Source organism: Columba livia, chromosome 2 (assembly GCF_036013475.1).
Source record: "Columba livia isolate bColLiv1 breed racing homer chromosome 2, bColLiv1.pat.W.v2, whole genome shotgun sequence".
In the NCBI taxonomy this organism is placed as follows: Eukaryota; Metazoa; Chordata; class Aves; order Columbiformes; family Columbidae; genus Columba; species Columba livia.
Window position 1 is genome coordinate 76,142,044 of NC_088603.1, and position 21,790 is coordinate 76,163,833.

The 21,790-nt window shown below is 44.1% G+C and overlaps 1 protein-coding gene across 4 annotated transcripts in view; it reads right to left on the bottom strand.

Annotated features, from left to right (window-relative positions):
- Positions 1–13,310: 13,310 nt before the first annotated feature.
- CDH20 (cadherin 20) overlaps positions 13,311–21,790 on the bottom strand; it is a 119,600-nt gene continuing 111,120 nt past the window's right edge. For all 4 annotated transcript variants that reach the window (XM_065052585.1, XM_065052584.1, XM_005500907.4 and 1 more), the window contains 2 exons: positions 16,361–16,612; positions 13,311–14,925 (listed from right to left, as the gene is read on the bottom strand). In XM_065052585.1, the coding sequence (XP_064908657.1) occupies positions 14,426–14,925; positions 16,361–16,612 (752 nt within the window). In that variant the 3' untranslated portion in view covers positions 13,311–14,425. The remainder of the gene's footprint in view (positions 14,926–16,360; positions 16,613–21,790) is intronic.

The window sequence follows — 21,790 nt, forward strand, 5'->3', positions numbered from 1 at the left end:
ACTCTAACACAGATGTGGGTTGCCAATAAGCAGCTGGTGCCAGACAATGAAGTCTGTAGGCCCTATGTAATTCCATGCAAATCCCTATGCTGTGTGACAAAGGTGTTAAAAGCTGCTGGAGTGCCTCACGTCTGAAACATATTTCAGAAGGTTATTCACACAGGTCTGTCCTATGTCCGGGAGATCGCACTCAGTTGCGGAACAATTAGGAGTCCCGAAAGAAATGTCTCTCAATATGGCATATACTACATTACGCCTTGGGACAGGTTGTCATGAAGGCTGGACGCTAGAATGCTGGTCTGACAAACAGTGCAAATCTCTCTCTGTGTCCCATTAGTGTAGAGGCGTGTGGTGTCACGCAGTCTGGAGGTGACACTGACTCAGCCTGGGCTTCCTGGCACTGGGATCCTGAAACCCACCAGCTCTCAGGAGGCATCGGCAACACAAACTGAGTGATGAACCTGTGCCTGTCTAATTTCTCTTTCTATGTGCCCTTCCCTCCTGTAAAGATATTCACTTAAGGTATGAGATACTAAGAAAATCAGTCCCTTCTTTTATAATAAAAGCCTGACTCCAGGAGTCCTGGTCAATGTTGCCAGCTTTGGGAATTTTGTCACAAAATTCAAGCAATTTTTGTATTTTCATTAAAAAGCGGCCTCCTAAAAAAGCATCTTGGCTTTTCAATTATTTAGAGAGGCAAGGTTTTCGTGACTGAGAGCTCTGGGACATGAGCTCCAAAGTGGCCAGTGTTAGTGGCAAATCGTTAAAAACAAACCACTTTTTTTTCTGAAAAAAAAAATATATTTCGGTGAAGCAAAGGAAGTTTAATGATTTGGGGACAGCTGACTTGTGTATTTTTCAGTGTTTGCAACTGCTAGAGCTGTTCCTTCCTACAGAAGCAACCACAGGGGTACAGCAGCATTAACTGTCCTCCATGTCTCCTAATTCCAGCACAATTTACCTTTCATCTGGACACTTGGTATTAATGACACTAAAAATATAAATCAATGACTTGTTGTTGTTGTTGTGCAACTTTCAGCTTAATTATTGAACGCTTACAAGAGAAGGGGTTCTGGAAATGTTCAAATTAGCAAGCACAGTTATAAGGATAGGGGGCCCTTTTTATCTCAGCCCATGTCTCTGCATGGCTGTGTAACCTCCTTGCCAGCATCGGAAATTCCAGCATGAAGTAACTGCTGCAGCCATTGCTTTCTGTTCATCCTTGGATCTTTGCTTAGGCATGTCTAACATGGTCCTTGCTTCACTGTCTGCCCCTTTTCCTCTTCAGCTAAAAGGATGTGAAGCAGGGTCAATGCTTCCATATAGCTGTTGTCCTCTCCTCATGTTCTGAATGTGCTTTTTGCAGGGATAAACTGAATATCCTCACAGCCAAATACCTCCAACTTTTCTCTTCTGCCTGATTCCCAGCCCTTTTAAATAGTGCTTTCTGTCCCGTGTGCCCCAGATCTCATGATCGCAGAGCAGCTCTCCTGCAATTTCCTGCTGCTCTTGGATCTGCACACTCCCCAGCCCTGAAACACCATGTTCTCCATTCTCATGTGAGCTGGGCTGCCCTTGAATACAAGTCCGCCTGCACATCTCAGTTGTGAGCCCTTGTGCTTGGCCTGGCCCATTGCCTTGATCCCAGGGGTCTGCATGAAGCAACAGGGAGAGACCAGCTGCACCTGACGGCAGTTTGAGATTCGTGCAGTCTCCACGGGGTCTCAGTTCATGAAGAGATGCAATTTGACCCCCTCTAATATGGGTGTTTCTAGAACAGGGGTGTCAAACTAATTTTCACCTGGGGCAATATCAACCTCATGGTTGACTTCAAAGGGCCGAATGCAATTCTAGGACTGTATAAATGTAACTACTCCTACATTTGTACTGTCCTAAAATTGCATTTGGCCCTTTGAAGGGAACCGCAATGCTGATGCGGCCCCCAGTGAAAATGAGTTTGACACCCCTGATCTAGATGGAGCCCACCTGCTGCAGTGCAAGCCTCAGGAATTAATTACCCTTTGCCAGGGCTATCATGAATGCAAACTATTTGCTATTCACCATGAACTCTGTCTTGCCTGTGCCCTGCATGACATGACCCCCTTATCAGTCGTGCTCCAAGCAGCTCGGCACTGAGGGGAATCCTGAGTACAGTTAAAACAAACAAACAAAAATGAGCTCTGGAGGCAGGAGCTTCCATCCACTGAAGACTTCAGTTAAAAACTTAGCTTGCCCAAACCCCTTAAAAATGTCACCAGGTTCCACAAACACTGCTGCAGTATGTCAACCCCAATTGCTTGTTGCAGAGAAAGCAAAGCTTTTCCCATTTTCTGAGTGATGCTGTTGGAGCCACTGTAGGGTTGGAGTGGGTGTCATTAGCCACGTGGATTATCAGGGAAGTCAAAAGGGATGAGGGAAGGCAGGAGCCCGGTATGTGCAATGGTGCAGTTGGCTTGAAAGAAGTTGCATTTGAGCCAGACCATACTGCAGCTCCTGATTCCTTGCCTCCTTTTCAGCAAAAGGAGACGCTCCAGCTTTTGGAATGTATTGATTAGCAGAGAAAATAATGTGTGCAGTGATGCTGTCTGTAGGCTCTCTCTGTGAAACTTTCCAGCCAAAACTAGGTCAGGTCTAAAAGCCTAATGTGTGCATTGAAGCAGAAAGGCAGTGAGAGAGATGGCTTGTTCCCAGTAATGATATTTTAAACAAAAGGAAAGAGCCAGCATTCTGTTTGTTTAATGGCTGTGAGCTGATCAGATATTTTGCTACAGCTGTGTTTTGCTTTTATATGTGATCACAGTATTTACTTGCAGAGGCAGGACAATGAGTTGCAGGCAGAGGCTGGCAGGGAGGATGCTACAGCAAAAGTAGCAAAATAGCTTATTTTTTCTTGTAATTCTGATACATTGCAGTAGCCATTATCCACACACAAAATGAGAGATGCTCCCCTGGCCTAAGGTGGAGGAGCCCATTATCTCTGTTTTGTGGTCAGGATCTGTTACTAACAGAATAAATGACTTGCTACAGGTCTAAAGAAAGAGTGTACCACAACTATGTACAAAACCAATGCCATATTCTAGGCTCTTGTCTTCAGTACAAACGTCTTTTATTTAAAAGAGGGGTTGGGCAGCTGTTTTTGCCACGTGTCAGTTTGAGCAGCAGAGGTGGTGGTAATTGCTGCTGACAGCAGGTATGTCCAGCAGCCGTGGCGGCTCTTACTCACCTCCTTTCTGGGCTGTACACCCCTGTGAAGCAGTGTGTGCAGCACTACAGGTATTCAACCCAGCAATCTGGGTCCTCTCAGATTTTACTTTTCAGTAGCGTCTTTTACACTGGTGTCTCAGTGAAAGCCCTTTTCAGCCCTGCTGGAGATGTGCAGTCAGAAGTCAAGATGCCCTCAGCAGTCTCCTGGGCACCTCTGGCCCATGCAGACACCTCCTGTGTGGCCAGCAGCCGATGGCCTGGGGAGAGAAAAACACTCCTCCAGGGGCCAACTCCTCCTGTCCTGAGAAGGGTGTCTGAGGTTATATGATTTTGTTGCTGGGGAATCTTTCTGTCTCTCTGTTGTCTACAGCAAGAGCTTAGACTTTTAATTTTAGATCCATTCTACATTTTTCTGGAAAAATGGTGTCGACTGTTTTATTGGTCTCAAATTCTACTGGGCTGCACCAAGGCACTCAGATGTTTTTCTTTAGCCATAGTATTAACACGTAATACTCTCCAAGGGCTACTGATAACAGAGTCACCATACACATCAAGGATGCTATGCTGCTTCTGTAATTCATATTTACTGTGTGCTTTGATGTTTTTCGAGAGAAGGTCTGACAAAGAAGCAAAATATCAGGACTACAGCTGATAAAGGGAAACAAAGGGAATGGATTAGGATCCAGTTTGCTACAGCGTTTTGCCAAAGCTTATTTCAGGTAGGCTTTACGGGAGCCTACATCTTTGTAATCTCTGAGTGCCTTCCAGTACTGCATTAAGAGATGCTACCAACATCTGCTACTTGTGAGTCATCCTTCTTTTCCCCTTTTCCCAGAGCCAGAAGGGTATGTGTTTTTTGAAAATAAATATGCAGTTTTGTATCCTATCTAGCATGTGCCTGAGGCCCCAAAACACTCAGCAGTCTGCTTAAATAAATACTAAAACTCTTCACACTGTTATGCTACTTTACACTCAGTAGCAAAGATGGTTATCCATTTGGTATGCTGGGTGGAAAGCCACAGCACAAAAAGACCATGAAGATTCATCATAATCATATGTAGCATCAACATCAGAGTCAAAACCAGACCCCAGGTCTCATAGTGCCTTGGCGTTGCTTGTTAGCGCTGAGCCGGGAAAACACCTTTGGCAATACGTGGCTTATGCAGAGTTATGGCTGTTCACCTAAGTTTTGGTGGGAGAAGCCTTGCTTTCTGTGAGCCCAGTTAAAAAAATGTGATACTGGGGTCAGAGGGTAAAGGTTTCCAGCCTTCCCTTCTCCATCATCAGACATTTTTTTAGGCTGACTGCTGCACTGGTTTATACAATCTAACTCAATCTGTTGTATGGAGTCGTTTTCCTTACTGACATCAGTTTCTCTTGTGCCAACCTGCAAATGAAGTCAAGGCTGGCAAGGCACTGAGCCTAGCCCCCATCAGAAAGTGCAGATTTTATTTGTTCCTGTTCTAAGCAAAACCAACATTTTACCACATCTTTGAATGTGCCGTCATTTATCAAGCAGAACCATGAGATGGCTGAAATTTCCAGGGAAGGTGAAGAAGGCTCGGTATCTTGTAAATGGGTCAGTTTGGAGCTCTCACTGTGAGCAATGTTTCTAAAATGCTAACATCATGTCTATTTTCCCAAAATTACATGTAATTTATGTTGTGATTCTTCAGTACTCTAACAGTTTAGGAAAACACTTTACAACTAACTCTGGATGATAAGATTTAATAAGAGATTTCACATATTTTTATCCTACTCATCTGTTTTGAGTTATAAATGCAACATTGACTCCTGATTCCTTTAGTGGTTGGACAGCTGGCTGAATAGTAGTTGAGATTTTCACATACACAGGAATCATGAAATGAAGATTCCTTGGATTAGTAGCAGAGGTAATTTTCTGTTATGGGACTATATTTTTCATTTAACCCACAGACATGTTTATATTATCAATAAAAAATAGTTATAGCTATTCCATTGCTCACCTGACGCCTATGCCATAGGCATAATTTATGAAGTCATAAGAGGAGGTCTGCTTAGATCAGCAAACTGTTGGGACAAGTTGTCATTTCTAAAATGATTTCCTATGAATTCTTTGTAATTTTTGAACTTCTCCGTGCTCCCATTTATTTGTCTGTAAAAAAAAACCCAACCGTGACTACTCTGTATCAGATCTGAGGGCCCTACTTAACTGAGATTTGCAGAACACTTTGCAATCTCAGGACAAAAGCATACAGTCTAAAAGCAGAATAAGCTCATTTTTCCTCACTTCTAGTGGACATCTTAAATGTAAGGCCGTGGCCACTAGTCACAAGATTGAGGCTATTGAATGTATGTACCTCAACTATTTAGTTTTCTTTTCGAGAACCTGGCTCCAAGCTGAAAGTAAACAAGTTTTCTAAACCAAAAGGATGTCCCAAGGTTGGAAGAGTGGTAGAGGTATATGCAGCTGGGGCTCTTTTTCTCTTGCCATTAAAACACCACTTGATTGCTCTGTACCTCTTTCTGTCGTTCCCACCCATGATACTTATGACCTTACAAAATACTTGGTTGAGGTTCTTCAAAAAGAAGTGGTCGTATTGGGTGGGTTGTCCCCCTTTGACTGCTCCAGAAATAATCCACTCAAAAAGAAAAACAAGCCCAAACAACTCATTCTGTGTCAGCACCACTGTCTGGGAGAAGAGCTGTTTTTCTCCTTGTAGCTCGGAAATATTTTTCCTGTAAGTTCATGGTAATACATGTTATATCAAAGGTAGGGAACATGAAGTTTATGAGGCTGTAAAAATTCTTCTGTTCTGAACTACACCCTGGCCTACACAGGGTAAAAGAAGTCCATACCTGAAAGAAAAAGGGGATTCGTGTGTTTCTCCATCATAAGTGACTTGATTGGGGTCCAAGACAATTTGGAACACTTGGAGACCCACCGGGGTCTGACTTATCCATGTTTGCTTGGCAAGATGAATGCCTGGAAACAATGAGCCTTTAACAATGGGTTCAGCTTCCTGAGTTTCATGATGAAACTGGAAACTTTCAGACTTCCCACAACAGAGGACTCCGCCTTTGTGATAGATGTTTTCATTATTATTATTTTTTTTGTTATATGGCATGGAAAGCACTTCTGTCTCTAGTATTAAATGTAGCTTATGCATCTTTCAGAAAAATTGTAGGATCACTCATTATGGGACTGGCCTTATAGATATTAAGATGCTAGCTTGAAAGTGCGTATCCCCCATTCCTTAATAGTGGGCTTAATAACAAATGAGGTCTGACAATGGTATTCAGACAGTGTACTATCTTCTACATCAGCTCTTAAAAAGAAATCACATGATTTTTAAAGTAGTTGTAAAGTGGCTCTCTTCAACATCCTTCACCATATTACTCTAATATCTCTAGGGAAATACAGTATCAGCATGGCATTGCTGCTTCTCCTCAGACCCAGTGATGCAGACGGCCTGGTTTGCCACCTCTGAGGCCAACAGTAAAATATCTTGCACGTCTATGGGAGCAGGATCTCGAGAAGGCTGATATAGGTAAACAAAAATTTTTCCCTGAAGCTTTGGTTTTTCAGTGATACTCCTGAGCCCCTATTGTTTTCTGTGGGGTCATAGCTATGACTCCACCCCAGGTTCACTGCTGTCCCTGCTCATTTTGCTCTGTCTGTTTAAAGACGATGCACTGACACAGATTATTACTGCATCACAGTCCAAATGAGGGGCAAATCACTGACCTCTGTGCACGAGGATGAATCCCTTAGGTGATACAGCTGTTTTGTAGCAGTGGCTCTCGTGGAGCACTCCGGTGGCACATGCACTACTTTGAGAGAGACAGGACACTGCTGAGTGACAGGCAGATATTCTGAGTGCTGGAACAAATTAGGATGTCTTGAACATCCTCATTCCCTGTTTCCACCAGCTACATGTGAAGAGCGTACACTAAGGGCTGTTTCTAGAGCAGGATGCAATGGGCTGCCTCACACCCTGACAGGCAAGAGGAGGGAGAGCAGCGACATATATAGTTTAAAACTATGTATTTCCTCGCATGCCATCCTTATTTGTTATTGAACCCACCTTCTCTCTCAGGGAGCAGCAGTCACTCCTGGGTTTGGTCTGACTGATAGCTAAGCTAGCACAAACCAAAGTGATCACATCTGACAGCAACTTAGTGATAACAACCTGGCAGTACAAAGTCAACCCCCTCTCTCCCACCCTGAATCTTCTGAACTTTGAACTTGTTCAGGTCAGAACTTATTTTGGAGTCTGTCAGGCACCATTTGAGCCTCTTTTATGTGTCTCATTTCTCTTACCTATGGCCAGGATAGGTAAGATGTGTTGCATATGCAGGGCAGACCTCTGGGACCCATCTGTCCCTTTGGTTTCATGGTTCCTGGGAGCTGGGGTCAGGAAGCAGGCAATGAAGCAGGTTCTAGTCTGTGCTATATGATAGTTGCACCACGCAAAATCCAGGCATAAGCTAGTAAATCATATTTCAAGGTGACCAAAATATAAATTTTGGGTCCTCCAAGGATTTGTGTCACTATTGGTTTTAATGAACAGTCTAAAATGGGACTGTAGTCAGCAAATGTGACAGTGGCATAAAATGACAAAATCAAGAGGGACCTAATAAAGCTGGATATATGGGCAGTGCAGCAGCAAACGAAATGCAGTGTTGCAAGAAAATTTACACCAGAAACAACGATGTTAACTCTTTTTATGCAATCTTGAGTTTTGCATTTTGCTCTGAAAAGATCCGTGCTCTTGACAGACAGCTTAACGAGAGCTGCTACTCCAAGCCCAGATGTGATGACCAATGCAGTATAAGAGATGGCAGGTCATGCAGTCTACCTAGATAAGAAAGATATGGGTGGTAGGAGGGGAAGAGGAAAGAATCAGAAACTGCAGTGTTTGCCTGTGGTCTGTCATAAAACTAAATGTAGAGCAGAGGGCTTGAGAAAGTCATGCCTAGGGCCAGACTCTGAACCACATGGATAAATCCCCAGAGACCTGGGCATTAATTGAGACAGAAACACCTCAAGAGGGCCATAGCATCATAGAGTTGACCAAGGCAGGGGGAATGAATCACTCTTTGTCTAGCTCTGTTGGTTAGAGATAGAGCTCAGATGAGTTTCTTAGACCATACTCTCAATTTTTAAGTGACTGGAACTAGTAAAATAACTTACACACTCTGTTATTTTTCCCTCGGAACCATTTATTTTCAGCCACAGCTGAGACTAGGGGTTCGTTCCTGTATGGCAAGTCCTTTTGTTTTTTCCTGAGAACTGGCAGCTGTGGAAAAAAAATGTCATCAGAAGAACAAAATAAAATTAATAGTGCTAAAATCCCTATGGACTCATACCAGCATTGGAGTACAGAGAGATTGGATAGACTGGGAGATGCACAGTCCAGGAGGTTCCTACAGATCATTGATGATAACTTCTTGACACAGATTGTGGAGGAGCCAACAAGGAGAGGTGTGCTGCTGGACCTTGTCCTAACAAACCAAGAAGAACTGGTTTGAGATGTGAAGGTTGAGGGCAGCCTTGGTTGCAGTGACCATGAGATGGTGGAGTTCAGGATCCTGCATGGAGGAAGCAGGACAATAAATAAGACTAAAACGATGGACTTCAGCAGGCCAAACTTTGGCCTCTTCAGGGTCCTGCTTGGAAGAATCTCATGGGCTAAGGCTCTAGAAGGTAGAGGGTCCGAGAGAGCCAGCTAATATTGAAACAGCACTTCCTTCAGGCTCAAGACCAATGCATCCCTATGAGCAAGAAATCAAGTAAAGGGAGTAAGAGGTGAGCATGGATGAGTAAGGAGGTCCAGTAAAAACTCAGGTGGAAGAAGGATGTTTATGTAATGTGGAAAAAAGGACAAATCGCCTGGGAGGAATATAAAGTGGCTGTTAGACTATGCAGGGATGGGGTGAGGAAGGCCATGCTCCACTTGGAGTTAAATCTGGCCAGAGATGCCAAGAACAACAAAAAGAGCTTCTTCGAGTACATCAGCAGCAAAAGGAAGGTTAGGGAAAATGTAGGCCCACTGCTGAATGCCCTGGTGATGGATGATACAGAGAAGGCAGAGTTACCAAATGCCTTCTTTGCTTCCATCTTTACTTCTAAGACCAGCCCTTAGGAATCCCAGAACCCCGAGGCAGGAAAGTGTGGCAACAGGAAGACCTTCCCTTGGTTGAGGAGGATCAGGATAAAGATCATTTAGACAAACTGGACATCCACAAATCCTTGGGCTTCAATGGGATGCACCCACGAGTGCTCAGGAAGTTGGCAGATGTAATAAGCCACTTTCCATCATTTTTGAAAAGTCATGGAGAACAGGAGAGGTGCCTGAGGACTGGAGGAAAGCCAGCACCACTCCAGTCTTCAAAAAGGGCAAGAAAGATGACTAAGAAAACTACAGGCCAGCCAGCCTCACCTCCATCCCTGGAAAGGTTATGGAACAGCTCATTCTGGATGTCATCTACGAACATGTAGAGGTAAAGAAGTTTATCAGGAGTAGTCAGCATGGGTTCACCAATGGGAAATCGTGTTTGACCAACCTGATAGCCTTCTATGATGGTATGATTGGCTGAGTAGACAAGGGGAGAGCAGTGGATGTTGTCTACCTTGACTTCAGCAAGGCTTTTGGCACTGTCCCTCACAACCTTCTCATAGGAAAGCTTGGGAAGTGTGACCTAGATGAATGCATGGTGAGATGGATTGAAAACTGGCTGGATGGCAGAGCTCAGAGGGTTGTGATCCATGTTGCAGAGTCTGGTTGGAGGCCTGTAGTTAGTGGGGTTCCCCAGGGGTCAGTATTAGATCCAGTGCTGTTCAACCTGTTCATCCATGACCTGGAAGAAGAGACTGAGTGCACTCTCAGCAAGTTTGCTGATGATACCAAACTGGGAGGAAAAGCTGACACACCAGAAGGCTGCCATTCAGTGAGACCTGGAAAAGCTGGAGACTTGAGCAGAGAAGAAACAGATTAAATTCAAAAAGGGCAAGTGGAGGGTCCTGCACCTGGGGAGAAATAACCCCAGGCATCAGTACAGATTAGGGGCGGACCTGCTAGAAAGCAGCACTGCAGAGAAGGACTTGGGAGTTCTGGTCGACAACAGATTGATCATGAGTCAACAATGTGCCCTTGTGGCCAAGAAGGCCAATGGTATTCTGGGTGCATTTAGAAGAGTGTGACCAGCAGGTCGAGGGAGGTTGTCCTGCCCCTCTACTCTGCCACGTCTGAAGAACTGCATGCAGTTCTGGGCTCCCCAGTTTACGAAGGACAATGAATTACTGGAAGGAGTCCAGCAGAGGGCACAAAGTTGATTAGGGGCCTAGAGCACCTTTCTTATGAGGAGAGACTGAGAGAGCTGGGTCTGTTCAGCCTGGCTGAGAGGGGATCTCATAAATATTTATAAATATCTCAAGGCTGGATGTTAACAGGATGGGACCAGACTCTTTTCAGTGGTGCCCAACAATAGGATGAGGGGTAATGGGCACAGCCTGAAACATAGGGGGTTCCATCTGATCACGAGGGAAAAACTTCTTTACTTTGAGGGTGCCAGAGCACTGGAACAGGCTGCCCAGAGAGGTTGTTGAGTCTTCTTCTCTGGAGACTTTCAAAACCCACCTGTACACATTCCTGTGTGATCTGCTCTGCGTGAACCTGCTTAAGCAGGTGGGTTGGACTAGAAGATCTCCAGAGGTCACTTCCAACCCCAACCATCCTGTAATTCTGTGATTCTGTGATGAGGGCATACGGGATCTTATCCTTACCTTCTGACATTACTGCCCTTACCTCAGGGCAGTGGGTAGAATGTGAGTCCCACGTAGGACTGAGGCTGTCACTCTGAGTTGTTTGTTTGCGTGACAAAGCCCAGTCCCTCCACCATGGCAGGCTGAGCTCCCTGGCTGTAAGCCACTGGCAGGTTTTATGTAGTGCTGCTATTGTCCACGCACACTGCCAGGCCTGGCCTTGAGGAGCCCTGGGGCAGAAGGCTGAGGACCTGCATGTTTGTTTCACTGCCAGCCTGTGACACCATACATTTCCTTTATGCTTAGGTGTCTTCACTGCTCTTCTACTTCAGGCCAGGCCTTCTGAGCCCTGATGTGTCCATAAATGGATTCCTTTTATTTCTCATCAGTAAAAAGAGAGCGTTCTTCAGTTTTACTTGTGGGAAGGTGATAGATGCAAGTGTTGCTTGTTTGCATAGAGATTTCACAGATTGCAAAAACACTGTCACCTGTTCTATAAAATGTAAAAAAAAAAAAAGTGCCAGGCTGCCAAGTGCCTACTAAACACCAGCTGTGTAAGTGTCACAGCATCAAGCTGTCCAACTATTGCTTGTGCTCGCAAGCTGGGGCAAACCCAAGGCAAATCAGACAGCCTAACAGTAACATGCAGCTTAGGAAGGCGGGTTCAGAGCCCCATTCCCTGCAGGGGAGTGAGTGCAAGCACCTAACAAAAGTGCCTTGGTCCTTCCCCACTGGGTGATTACACAACACAGCATGTTGGTCTCAGCTGCTGCACAGCCTGTCTTGCAGATGCCACTGCTGGGGGCTTCTGTGGAGTAAAAGCAGGTCTTGGAGCAGGTTGTCCTGATAAAACCCTCAGTAAATACTGTTGGTATCTTCAAGCTGAAGGCACTATGGTGCTGGACTGCATTTCTACCCCGCTTCCTTCCTCTCTGCCTACAATGGGAGAAGTAAACCTTTGCCTTATGAGGCCACAAAGAACTATCCAGAGTTACTGTAGACTATGACTTAAGGGAGAGACAGTAATGGTCTGAAAATAACAAGCCATAGCTCTACAGAGGGATAAAGTCATCTACATGCGTTGCAGGGTTGTATGGCAGCAAGGGATAGTTGCCTTATATTTTCCAGGGAAGGCTTTCAGCACTGCATATACTGATGCAGTGGAAGATTGCCTAGAAAGGTTACAGAGCCTTAACAGTTGGGGGTTTTAAGAATAAACAGACATCTGCTTAAAATATATAAAACTAATGGCTAATTCAGACAGGGAAGTGGTGGAATAGCTGTCTTCTCTGTCTTCCTTCCTGCCCCACGTTCTGTGATTCCTGCTGTGCCAGGTGAGGAAGCTCTCAGGAGTCTCTCAACAGCAGTTTTGTGTCTTGTACAACACTTCCTTGATCATGGTGGTTGCAGTTGTCTAATGTTATAAAATCAATATGATATGTGAGGGTAAGTCTACAGAATGAGTAAAACAATCACTATCACGTAATTTTCAGTGCCCTGTCTGCAATGGTGTAAGGCAGGTTCAGGTGGTAAGAACAACCTGTGGCATATTATGTTTGTGAAGGCACAGCTTTTCATCATGTCAAATGGGCAAATATTAAAGAAGTCACTAAAACTACTTTTTTCCTTTCTAGCTGCCTGGCTTCTCCAGGGGTACATGACCATATGAGTCTGTGGAAACAAGGCTCTTGTTTTGTGCACATTTGCAAAAGAAATTAAGCACAATATGCACATGGTAAAAGTGTGGTAACTGGGTGGTTATGTCTGCACATCCACCTTCTGAGCAATTTGAGATGGAGTGAGTCCTCAGCTAGAAAGAAACCTACAAATGCCATTTCAGACTGTTCTGGTTTCAGAACCCTTTTGCCACCTTCCATGAAGCTTGTGTTAGTGTAATTTCTCTGGCCCTTCCCACTTACACACAATAACAAGATCATATCTAGGCTCAAAACTTGGATTGCAGAGTAAGAATGACCATAAATGGATATTGTGTTTTACCATCTGTCATGTCTCTGAAGGCATGAGATTCTGTCAGGGCTGTGTAACTCATTTCCATCCTTCTCAATGCCCCAGCCGTAATGTTTCAAAAAAATCAACCAGTACTTTCTTTTGACCTTAGCATGGTTGGAAGAGAAAAGTAGCTAGTCTGGTGGGCTGCATTTGGTCTGATCCACTGCTAAAGACAATGTCCAAGTGAAAAATGATAAAAGAAGTGGACAGTCTCCTTGAAACTGCAAACTGAAGGCTCATCTCCTTGACACAATGCTGATGAAACATTTTTTCTTGTGCTCAAGGCATGTAATGCCACAGATAAGCACTAACGGCTGTGTGCAAAGTAGGCAATAAATTGTCATCAGTCTTTTCCTTCTGTTTGACTTTTATTAAAAGAGGTGCTAAGGTACTGTACTGTATGCAGTACATCATATTTATTACCAAAATTAACAAATATACAAAACTTATACATGTAATTTTCTTACATCCATTTATTGGTCTATAATACTGCATTTGTTCAAGTAGGTTATCTACAGTATGTAAACATCCCTTGGATTGACCTCACACAGATTAGGAAAGCCCATCTAACCCATGTAGTTACCAAATATAGCTTTTTCATTTTTTAAAATTTATTTGGCTTTCATTGGTAGAATCTAATCTTCACATTTGGCACATGGAAGAGACATCTACAGTGCAAAAGAGGCAGATTTTCTGGTTTTGTTCTGAGCAATTTAGTGGAGTCTTGGTTTTAAAGAGCCCAGAATAAATTTACACAAACTTGATAGGAGATGGATTAGTGTTAATGCCAATGACTCATAGATCAGCCATTAAACTAGAGCAGAAATTCAAAGCCTCTTCCCCAGCCCTCTCAGCCAGGTGGAAAAAAACCCTTGACCTTATTTCTAAAGGATTACAAAAGGACTCTGTTAGCAACAGAGAGAGGAGGTTTAGTTTACAAAGAGCCCTCTGAGATTCTGGTTTCAATTTTCTGCTTTGTGGGATTTTTTTTTCTCTTGTTAGCAAGCAATATATTTTCCTTTTTAATGGAGGAAAAATAACTGGTGGGGAAGAACTTTTCTGTGCTGGCAATTTCTCAGTGAGTCGGAGATTACAGTTGGAGTTTACAGGCCTTTGAAACCAGGTGTATAGAGCTCAGTAAGCTGCCGTGTAAAAGAGACATGGAGAGAGAGGAAGAGAGTAATGTCTTTATATTCCAGGTGTGTAACTTTCCAATTTTGCTGTAAAAAACAGGGAAAAAAACTTTCTTCTTTCTACTTCTCACTGTTTCAAAAACGTGTCTTAATCTAACCAAGTAAAGCTGATCCAGAGAGACCTTCATTCGCACTCTTCTTCCCATCCTCATCCAAGCACCGTATTGCTATTTTTTTAGGAGGTCTCACCCATGTCCATGGAAGCATCTGATGAGAATGGACCTAACCGGACACCATTTCATGTGGAAACCCCTCTGCCATTCCTCCTCCGTTACCACAGAGCCCCGCTGCTGTCCGTGGCACCGTACATCTCTGCCAGCTTTTTGAACCGCGGCCCCCAGTCCGTCAGGTAGTCGTAGCTCTGGTCTGAGTCTGTTGTCACCGACTGTAGGGAGCTCAGTGACTCTGCCACTGAGCCGTTCCCTTCAAACATGTACGTCTGGAGGGAGTCGAAGGGAGGTGCCCACAGGTCCATGTCAGCTTCGTACAGCTTGGCGAGCACGTAGCTGTGGACGTTGTTGTCCATGACGCATGCCTGAGGCACGTATCGGGAGAGGCTCTCTATTTCAGGCAGCATGTCCTGCCGGTTTTTCACGACCAGCTGGGCCTCCCGTGGGTTCCACATGGCGGCGATATCAAAGGCCTCCGTGTCCTCCTCCCCGCCGCCCTCGTCGTCGTACCGGACGATGTTCTCGTGGATGTTCTCCTCCTCGTCAATGATGTACGGCTGCTTCCGTTGGCGCCGCATGGAGAGGATGAGGAGCACCAGCACTGCAGAAGACAACCAAACATGGGGCCATCAGTGAGGAGACAGATCTCACAAGGACTTCAGACTCTCTGCTGCCCTATTTTCCCCTCGGTGAGCCCAGCTAGCCCCTTGGATTTAAAGAGCTGTGGTGTTTAGAGGTGGAGGGGTGTAGAAATCCCTCGCCCCTCCAGTCAAAATTAGTAGTTTGAGGTCCTGTTAATCTGTCTCTTTTCTCGCCTTAATTCTTAGCTCTTGGTGGCACTTTGAATAAGTATATCCAGCAGTGCTTGCAATGCACTGTAGCTACACTTTAGCTACTTATAAGCTAGCCAGATCTAGTACCAGTAAAAGTGGCACACAGCTCTGTAGAGACTTTTTTTTTTTCCCTGCTGTGTAGCTGCGTTTTGCAGCCTCCTTTGGGGATGCCGCTTGGTTTGGGTGTTGCATGTGACATAGATGGATAGTGCCAAGGCACCATGGTGATGCGTGTGCCTACACAGCAAAATGCAGAGCTGACCCTTTAGTCTGCTCCAAAGCATTTTTCTGTTTGTCTGCAGGGTACTGCCACGGTCTGGGTAGACTTATCATCAGTTGCTCTGCGCTAACAGGATGCAGATGCAGGGTGAGAAGTGGTCACACAGGCGCCAGAGCCCTTTTCTATCAAAAAATCTGCTATCACCTAGTGACTGTATTTCCAGGGCTAGAACCCAACAGAGGTTTTGAATGCTGAAATTCTGAACCGAGGTATCTAGGCTCCTTTGAAGAGCCAGAATTGAAGCTCTTTAAAAACATTTTCCTGTCTCTTACTCCATGGCTCCTCAAACTGGGTCCTCTGAAATTTCAGGAAATGTGTGTTTTGAAATAATATCTCATGAGTTGAGACAATGAATGAAGTAACTGAGGTTCTTTTGATACCAACAGCTAACAGAGGATATAGAAGGTCTGGGCAAGGAAAAGATGACATTTGTTTGTAGAGACAGAACAAATGAAAGGTGCTCAGCCCCTTTATAGCAGCACAGGCACCATTTAAATGTAGTTCCTCAAGGAAAAAAATGGCGGTGGGGATAGGCCCTGCCAAAAGACAAGAGGTGAAATTGGGCTTACCATTCCTGTTTCCTGTGGGAGCACATGATCAGAAACTGCTCAGGATGAGAAAGGAAAGTGTCCCCAGCCACAGCTCTCAATACTTCCACCTGGCATACCCCTTCCAGGAAAGCAAGGCCATAGCAGACACCCTGGCACATTGGGCATCTAGCAGAAATACGTGCAGGCTGTAGGTTTCCCCCATTCCTACACCCCAGAGTCTGAAGCCATACGCAGTTGACTACACCACCTGCTCCCTGATTTGGCTGTTTAAGTACGTGTGTATCTACATAGAATATATACATATACATATACATAGATGTGTGTGTGTGTGGTTGTGTCCTTCACCCTCCCAAGAAGAAGGTGAGGATGTACCTAGCAAGACGAAGATGCAGGCGAGGATGGCAATGAGCGCCCCCCTGCTCAGGCTGACAGGGAGGACGTAGGCCTCAGCGTTGCAGGACATCACCAAGCCGTCGTCGTCGCAGCTGCACACGTGCACGGTCAGCGTGCCTGTGCTGCTCAGCACGGGGCGGCCGTTGTCGCTGATCAGGATGGGGAGGTAAAAGGTGTTCTGCTCGTGTTGTCTGAAGCCAGAGCGCCTGGTCAAAATCCATGCTGTATTGTCTAAGGGTAGAAAATAAATAGAGAGAAGAGCTTATATGCAGAGCGAATACGTTCAGCAGAGAAAGGAGGTTAAAAAAAATCAGCCCTAGACCCACATCCATTTGTCTTCTGTCTTTTTTTCTTTCAATTTTTTTTTCTTTTTAAGTCAGTTTGTCACTAATCAGCATTTTGTCTCTGCCTCTCCCCTTCCAGAATCTTCTCAGGCCACAGCTCCAAGCCTGCAAGGCAGACACACCTTAGGAGTTGCCTTTACCCCTTCGGACATAAAGTGCCCCAAACAAACTCACAGCCTTCAGATTGAGCTAAAACAGCTTTCAGAAGGCAAGACAGAAACAAACAGTTGAAGGCAATGTGTTGTCCCTGTTAGCTCATGCTCAGCAGCTTTTCTAGACCTCACTCTTAAACACTGCCACCATTTTGGAGATGAGGGAGTGTAACTCCTGTGGCCATGTTAAGGTACCCTTTATGTTTTTTGATACATGCCACAGTCATCTGCTTGAGGCAACAACAAGACTAAGGAAAAAAATCAACTTTATATCCTAAAGCAGCAGCGAGTTGAAAATTTACAACTGAACATCCTTCAGTAAAATACATGCAATTTCATTGGCACTTCTGCCATTGAAAAAAATCAGAAAGCTTCGTGTCATCACTGTCAGAATTATTATGCTTTGATTTGACCATTCTGCTTCATTTAGTATGACTGGCTGTTTTTTATAAGAACTTAAATCAAAATGAATCAAAATGATGCCACTGAAAAAAAACAGTGAGAGCACTTTTGGTCTTTTCAAGGGAAATTCCTACCTTTGGGGATTTTTCCTTCATATGCAGCATTTTTTTTTTTTAATGTCAGAATTTCCCAGTGTCATTTGAATTCCTGTCTACCCCGTCCCTCAATTTCTTCAGACTGCGCACCAAGTTTACTAATCAAAAAGAAATTCAATTCAGGAATTTGTTGTTCTCAATTCTCATCTCAAGAATTCCAAGGCAAAATCTTTGGACATCAGTGATGATTTTGTCAGTGCTGAGTTTCGAGCTTTTTGACTTCACAGGCTTTTCGAAAATGTAAGACTGAATGACTTCAATGTGATCTGGGCCAGCAGGGAGTCTAAAGGAACCTGCAGGAAAATTAGCCCTTCTTACAAACATTTCTGCGAATCTTGGGCCAGCAATGATAAATGGGGAGGAACACAGATACTTTTTCTCTTTGGCAGACGTACAAGCCCTGACCCTGAGTAGTGATGTTGTGGGATTTTTGGGAGATGAGCTTCATGTAGTTTCTTTTACTACTTAGTTTTGTTTCCTGTTCCCTTGGCTCAAAAGAGGTCGCAGCCTTGTCATCTTCATCCCTAGGTTGTTACTAATGTACAATTGCTATGCTTGGAAATGCAGGATGCAAATCGACTGTTCCCAGGTGGATTGGCACAGTGGAGCTGCTGCCTGGAAATGGCAAGAAACCTTCTGATCGCAAGCAGACTGTGAAAAAACCCAAATTACCAACAAGGGATTGTTCCATTTCTTTATTATTTCCCTGTCAATTCACTGCTAAAATTTAAATCTTGGGTGATTTTCTTCAGTGCGGAGACTCAGGCTGCATGCAGGTACATCAGCTGTATTATCTGCTGTAGTCTGAACATCAGAAATGATATGATGGCTTTTAGGAGTGAAATCCGGACTATTATATACAGCCAGATATGGAATATATCCAAACTCAAGCTAGACTTGCTTGCTACCTGCTAGACTTAAATTATGCTCCAAGTTCCATATTTTGTGCTGCAAATCTTATGGCATCAGACAGTACTGGCGCATTTAAGTATCGAGACGCTGGGCTCCACTGTTCATGAGATTAGTTTGAATTCAATACATGCTTTTAAAAGGTACCTCAGGGTCTTTTATTTCTTGCATGCCAATGACATTTCAAGCTTACATTCTGAAAGTGTAAAATTCTGAAGTGTGTGTGCATGCCTGTACGTGAATATAAGGTGCCATCGTAGTGATTTAAAACATGTGAGCCCAAAAACTAGAGCTTTGAGGATAAAACACCCGGTACAAGATGAAATCCCTGAAGTTGCTTAAAACTGAGTACATGTCAGTGTTCACTGATGTCGCCACTCTCTGATATGCCATGGAGCTCTAAGTATGTGCAGCAGGTGTGGACAGACTTAATTTTCCAGGGTGTGTCTCAAAACCCAGCAGAGAGCAGCACCCTGCGTCTCCCGTGGCTCCTGGGCAAGGGGTGCACTGTGGACAGGAGCCCTTGCCTCCTGCAAACCTCCTCTCCTGGGGCACCCCAAGTGCTTTCTCTCCCTCAGGCTGTTTATGTGCCCTCAAATATGTGCTCCCCAGCTATTAATAACACATCTTTTCATCACTGGGCCTGAGAAAAAGAGTGCACCCCAAAGAGCAGAAAATGGCAAAGTGCCTGCATTTATGCTCTATCAATGGAAACGTCTGAGTCATCTTAAGAGTGTAGTAATTTGGTTGCGTTTCTCTTTTATGGATGAAACACCCAGTCTCTTTAAACTGACTTACAATAGAAGTCACAAATGTTATCCAGGTGACAGCAAACCTTCATTTTATGTAAAATTGCTCTTTGTGGGGGAGAAAGACTTCATTATTCTGAGCTGGTCATACTTTGTCTGTAAAAGAAGTCACAGGCAGTGAACCTGACTCAAGCTGTGCAAAATGATTTAGTGACAGATCTCAAGTGTTTTTAAACATAATTATTTTTTTCAAACCAAACCCAAGTTTCTATAAGCAAATACTGAAAGATATGTTTGTACATATACGTATTTTTGCTGTGATGTGCTGACCATATCACCCAAGTCTGAAATGTTTTTTTGTGATAAAAGTCTCTTGGTGACTCTTGGCACTGCATTTCATCCATTTTAATTTGTTTTGGTTTGTATTAGGCAGACATCCAAATCATGCCTAAAGAAGCACTCTACCTGTTACTCTGCAACTGCAAAACGTTGGTGCCAAAGCTTGTTGTGTGACTCGTCAAAAGCCAATGTGATTTGATGTGCTACTGCAGTGCAAAGGACATGCTGGAACGTGATGCAGCATAGCAGAAAGTGGAATACAAAATTATTTTCCAAATTTGATATCTGCTAAACCACAGCCATCAAGTGAAGAGGGCTTGTGAGGACACGAAAGCCCCATTATGTTGAAAAAAAACAAACAAGCATGACAAGAATGCACAATATTTTTGCATCGCAGATTCCAATGCAGCATCTTTGGCTCACAGAGGGCTGGATGGTAGCACTTAGCTGCAGTGCTGAGCAGAGATACTGAAAACTGCAGTGTGGCAGGGCCCCTGCCTGTGTGATCAGCAGCAGGAGGTTCCAGCTGTACTCCCCACGGGATGCAGGCTGGTGTATTCATGTGGTTGTGAGAGCAAACCATGGAGCATTTCTTTCCTGCAGTTGTCTGCCCCAGTGCCAAAGGTGTATCTCATCTCTCTGGAGAGCGCAGGGGAATTAACTGCTGTGTAGGGCCAAACTCTGAGATCTGATCTAATCACCACCTTTCTCACAGGAACGGCTTGGTTTCTTTCTGCATGCATCTGTACAAGAATGGGGGATGATTAGCCCAGAACTTCTCTTAGTTTTAAAAAACTGATTGTAACAATTATGAATAGTTAGAAATAACATAAAGAAATATTTCACCAGGAGTGGGAGAAAGAGCTCAAGGAAGCAGGAATTACAGACACCACTGGCTTGAGGAAGGGGTCACATTTCTTTCTTGGGTATATTCAGCTCACTGCTTTTGCACTCTGACAAACCAAGGTAGACCGGAGTTTTAGGGAAGGAAGAAATAGCCAAAAATTTTCCTAGGACAAATTAAAACGCAACGAGGAGGATTGCCAGAGGCTTCCAACGACAGGCCTGGAGGTGGTGTGATGCTGATGCCTGCACCCATTAAAATGGACGCTCTCCTCATGAATCTCCACTACCCACAGAGGGAGGGCAGCAGCTTAGGGTCAACAGAACATCACCTCAGAGTTTTATTTGGAAATGTCTTAAGGTTATTTTGTTGTTCATTCTATTCTTACAGCAAGCCTCTTTTGCCAAATTTTTCCCAGCATAATTTCACCTGGATTTAGAAGCGGGGGATGACAGCTGCCAATACCCTACATTGGTAACTGAAGAGATAGGAGACCCCAGCTCAATTCCCTGCTTAATCACATATATCTATGCGGCCTTGGGAAGTCCTTTATGCCCAGATCTTTGCAGATACTCACACGCCTATGTCCCATGGATTTTACTGAACTTGAAGGGAACCAGGCGTGTAAGTATCTTAATTTCTCCTTGTTCCGGATCCCCATCTATAAAGTGGAGAACAACAGGATTTCTCTGTCTGCCAGAGATATGTGGGGAATGAATAGACTGAAGACATTCTCAGAGACTAAAGTTACAAAGGCCAAAGAAATATGTAAACCAGCTCATCAGAATGCAAACTGTGATCTAGCTGTTGCTCACTACAAATCAAGGTTTTATTTGTTGCCGTGAAGGCTGCATGCCTTGCAGTTTCTTTCACTATGATACTGGATGACCGAGGAACCAGCACCATTGCTAATCTTAATAGTGCCTTCCCGCAGCCTGGGAAGCATTGCTGTCTCCTTACAAGGTGGGTTCTGTTTCTTGTCTTGCTACCCTTGGACATACAGGATAGTTACCCTCTCTGTAACTGAGTCATATAATTTATATAGCCCTTAGTGGTCCCTAGGTGAAAATATACATTATTGTTACTGAAATGATTACTGCACTCCAAATTGCTGAGGCACTAAGTTAATCCTTAATGTGTATATTTCAAATAGTCAGTGATTTGATACTTAACATTTTTATTTCAAATTTGTAACCAATAGTACCCTAAGCTTCTTCCGATATATGCATCTCTGGAAAAACTGGTGTTTTACAGAGAGTGGGAGGCACAGCCATTCAGTCACTGCTGTCAGTATAAATTATTGCAAGTATGGCCTTAGACAGAAAAAGTGCATCTCATGCTGGGAATGTTGTGAGTTTCTTTTTTTGGAACAATGCCTTGAGGACAAAGTGAGCCTAGTTTGCCAAATGTTTTAACAATAGTTGTGTTTCATTTGTTCACTTATTTTTGCAATACATATTAAAAAATAAAAAAATAGGGAGGCAATGAGAGAGAGGGGGATAAAAATGCAAGAAA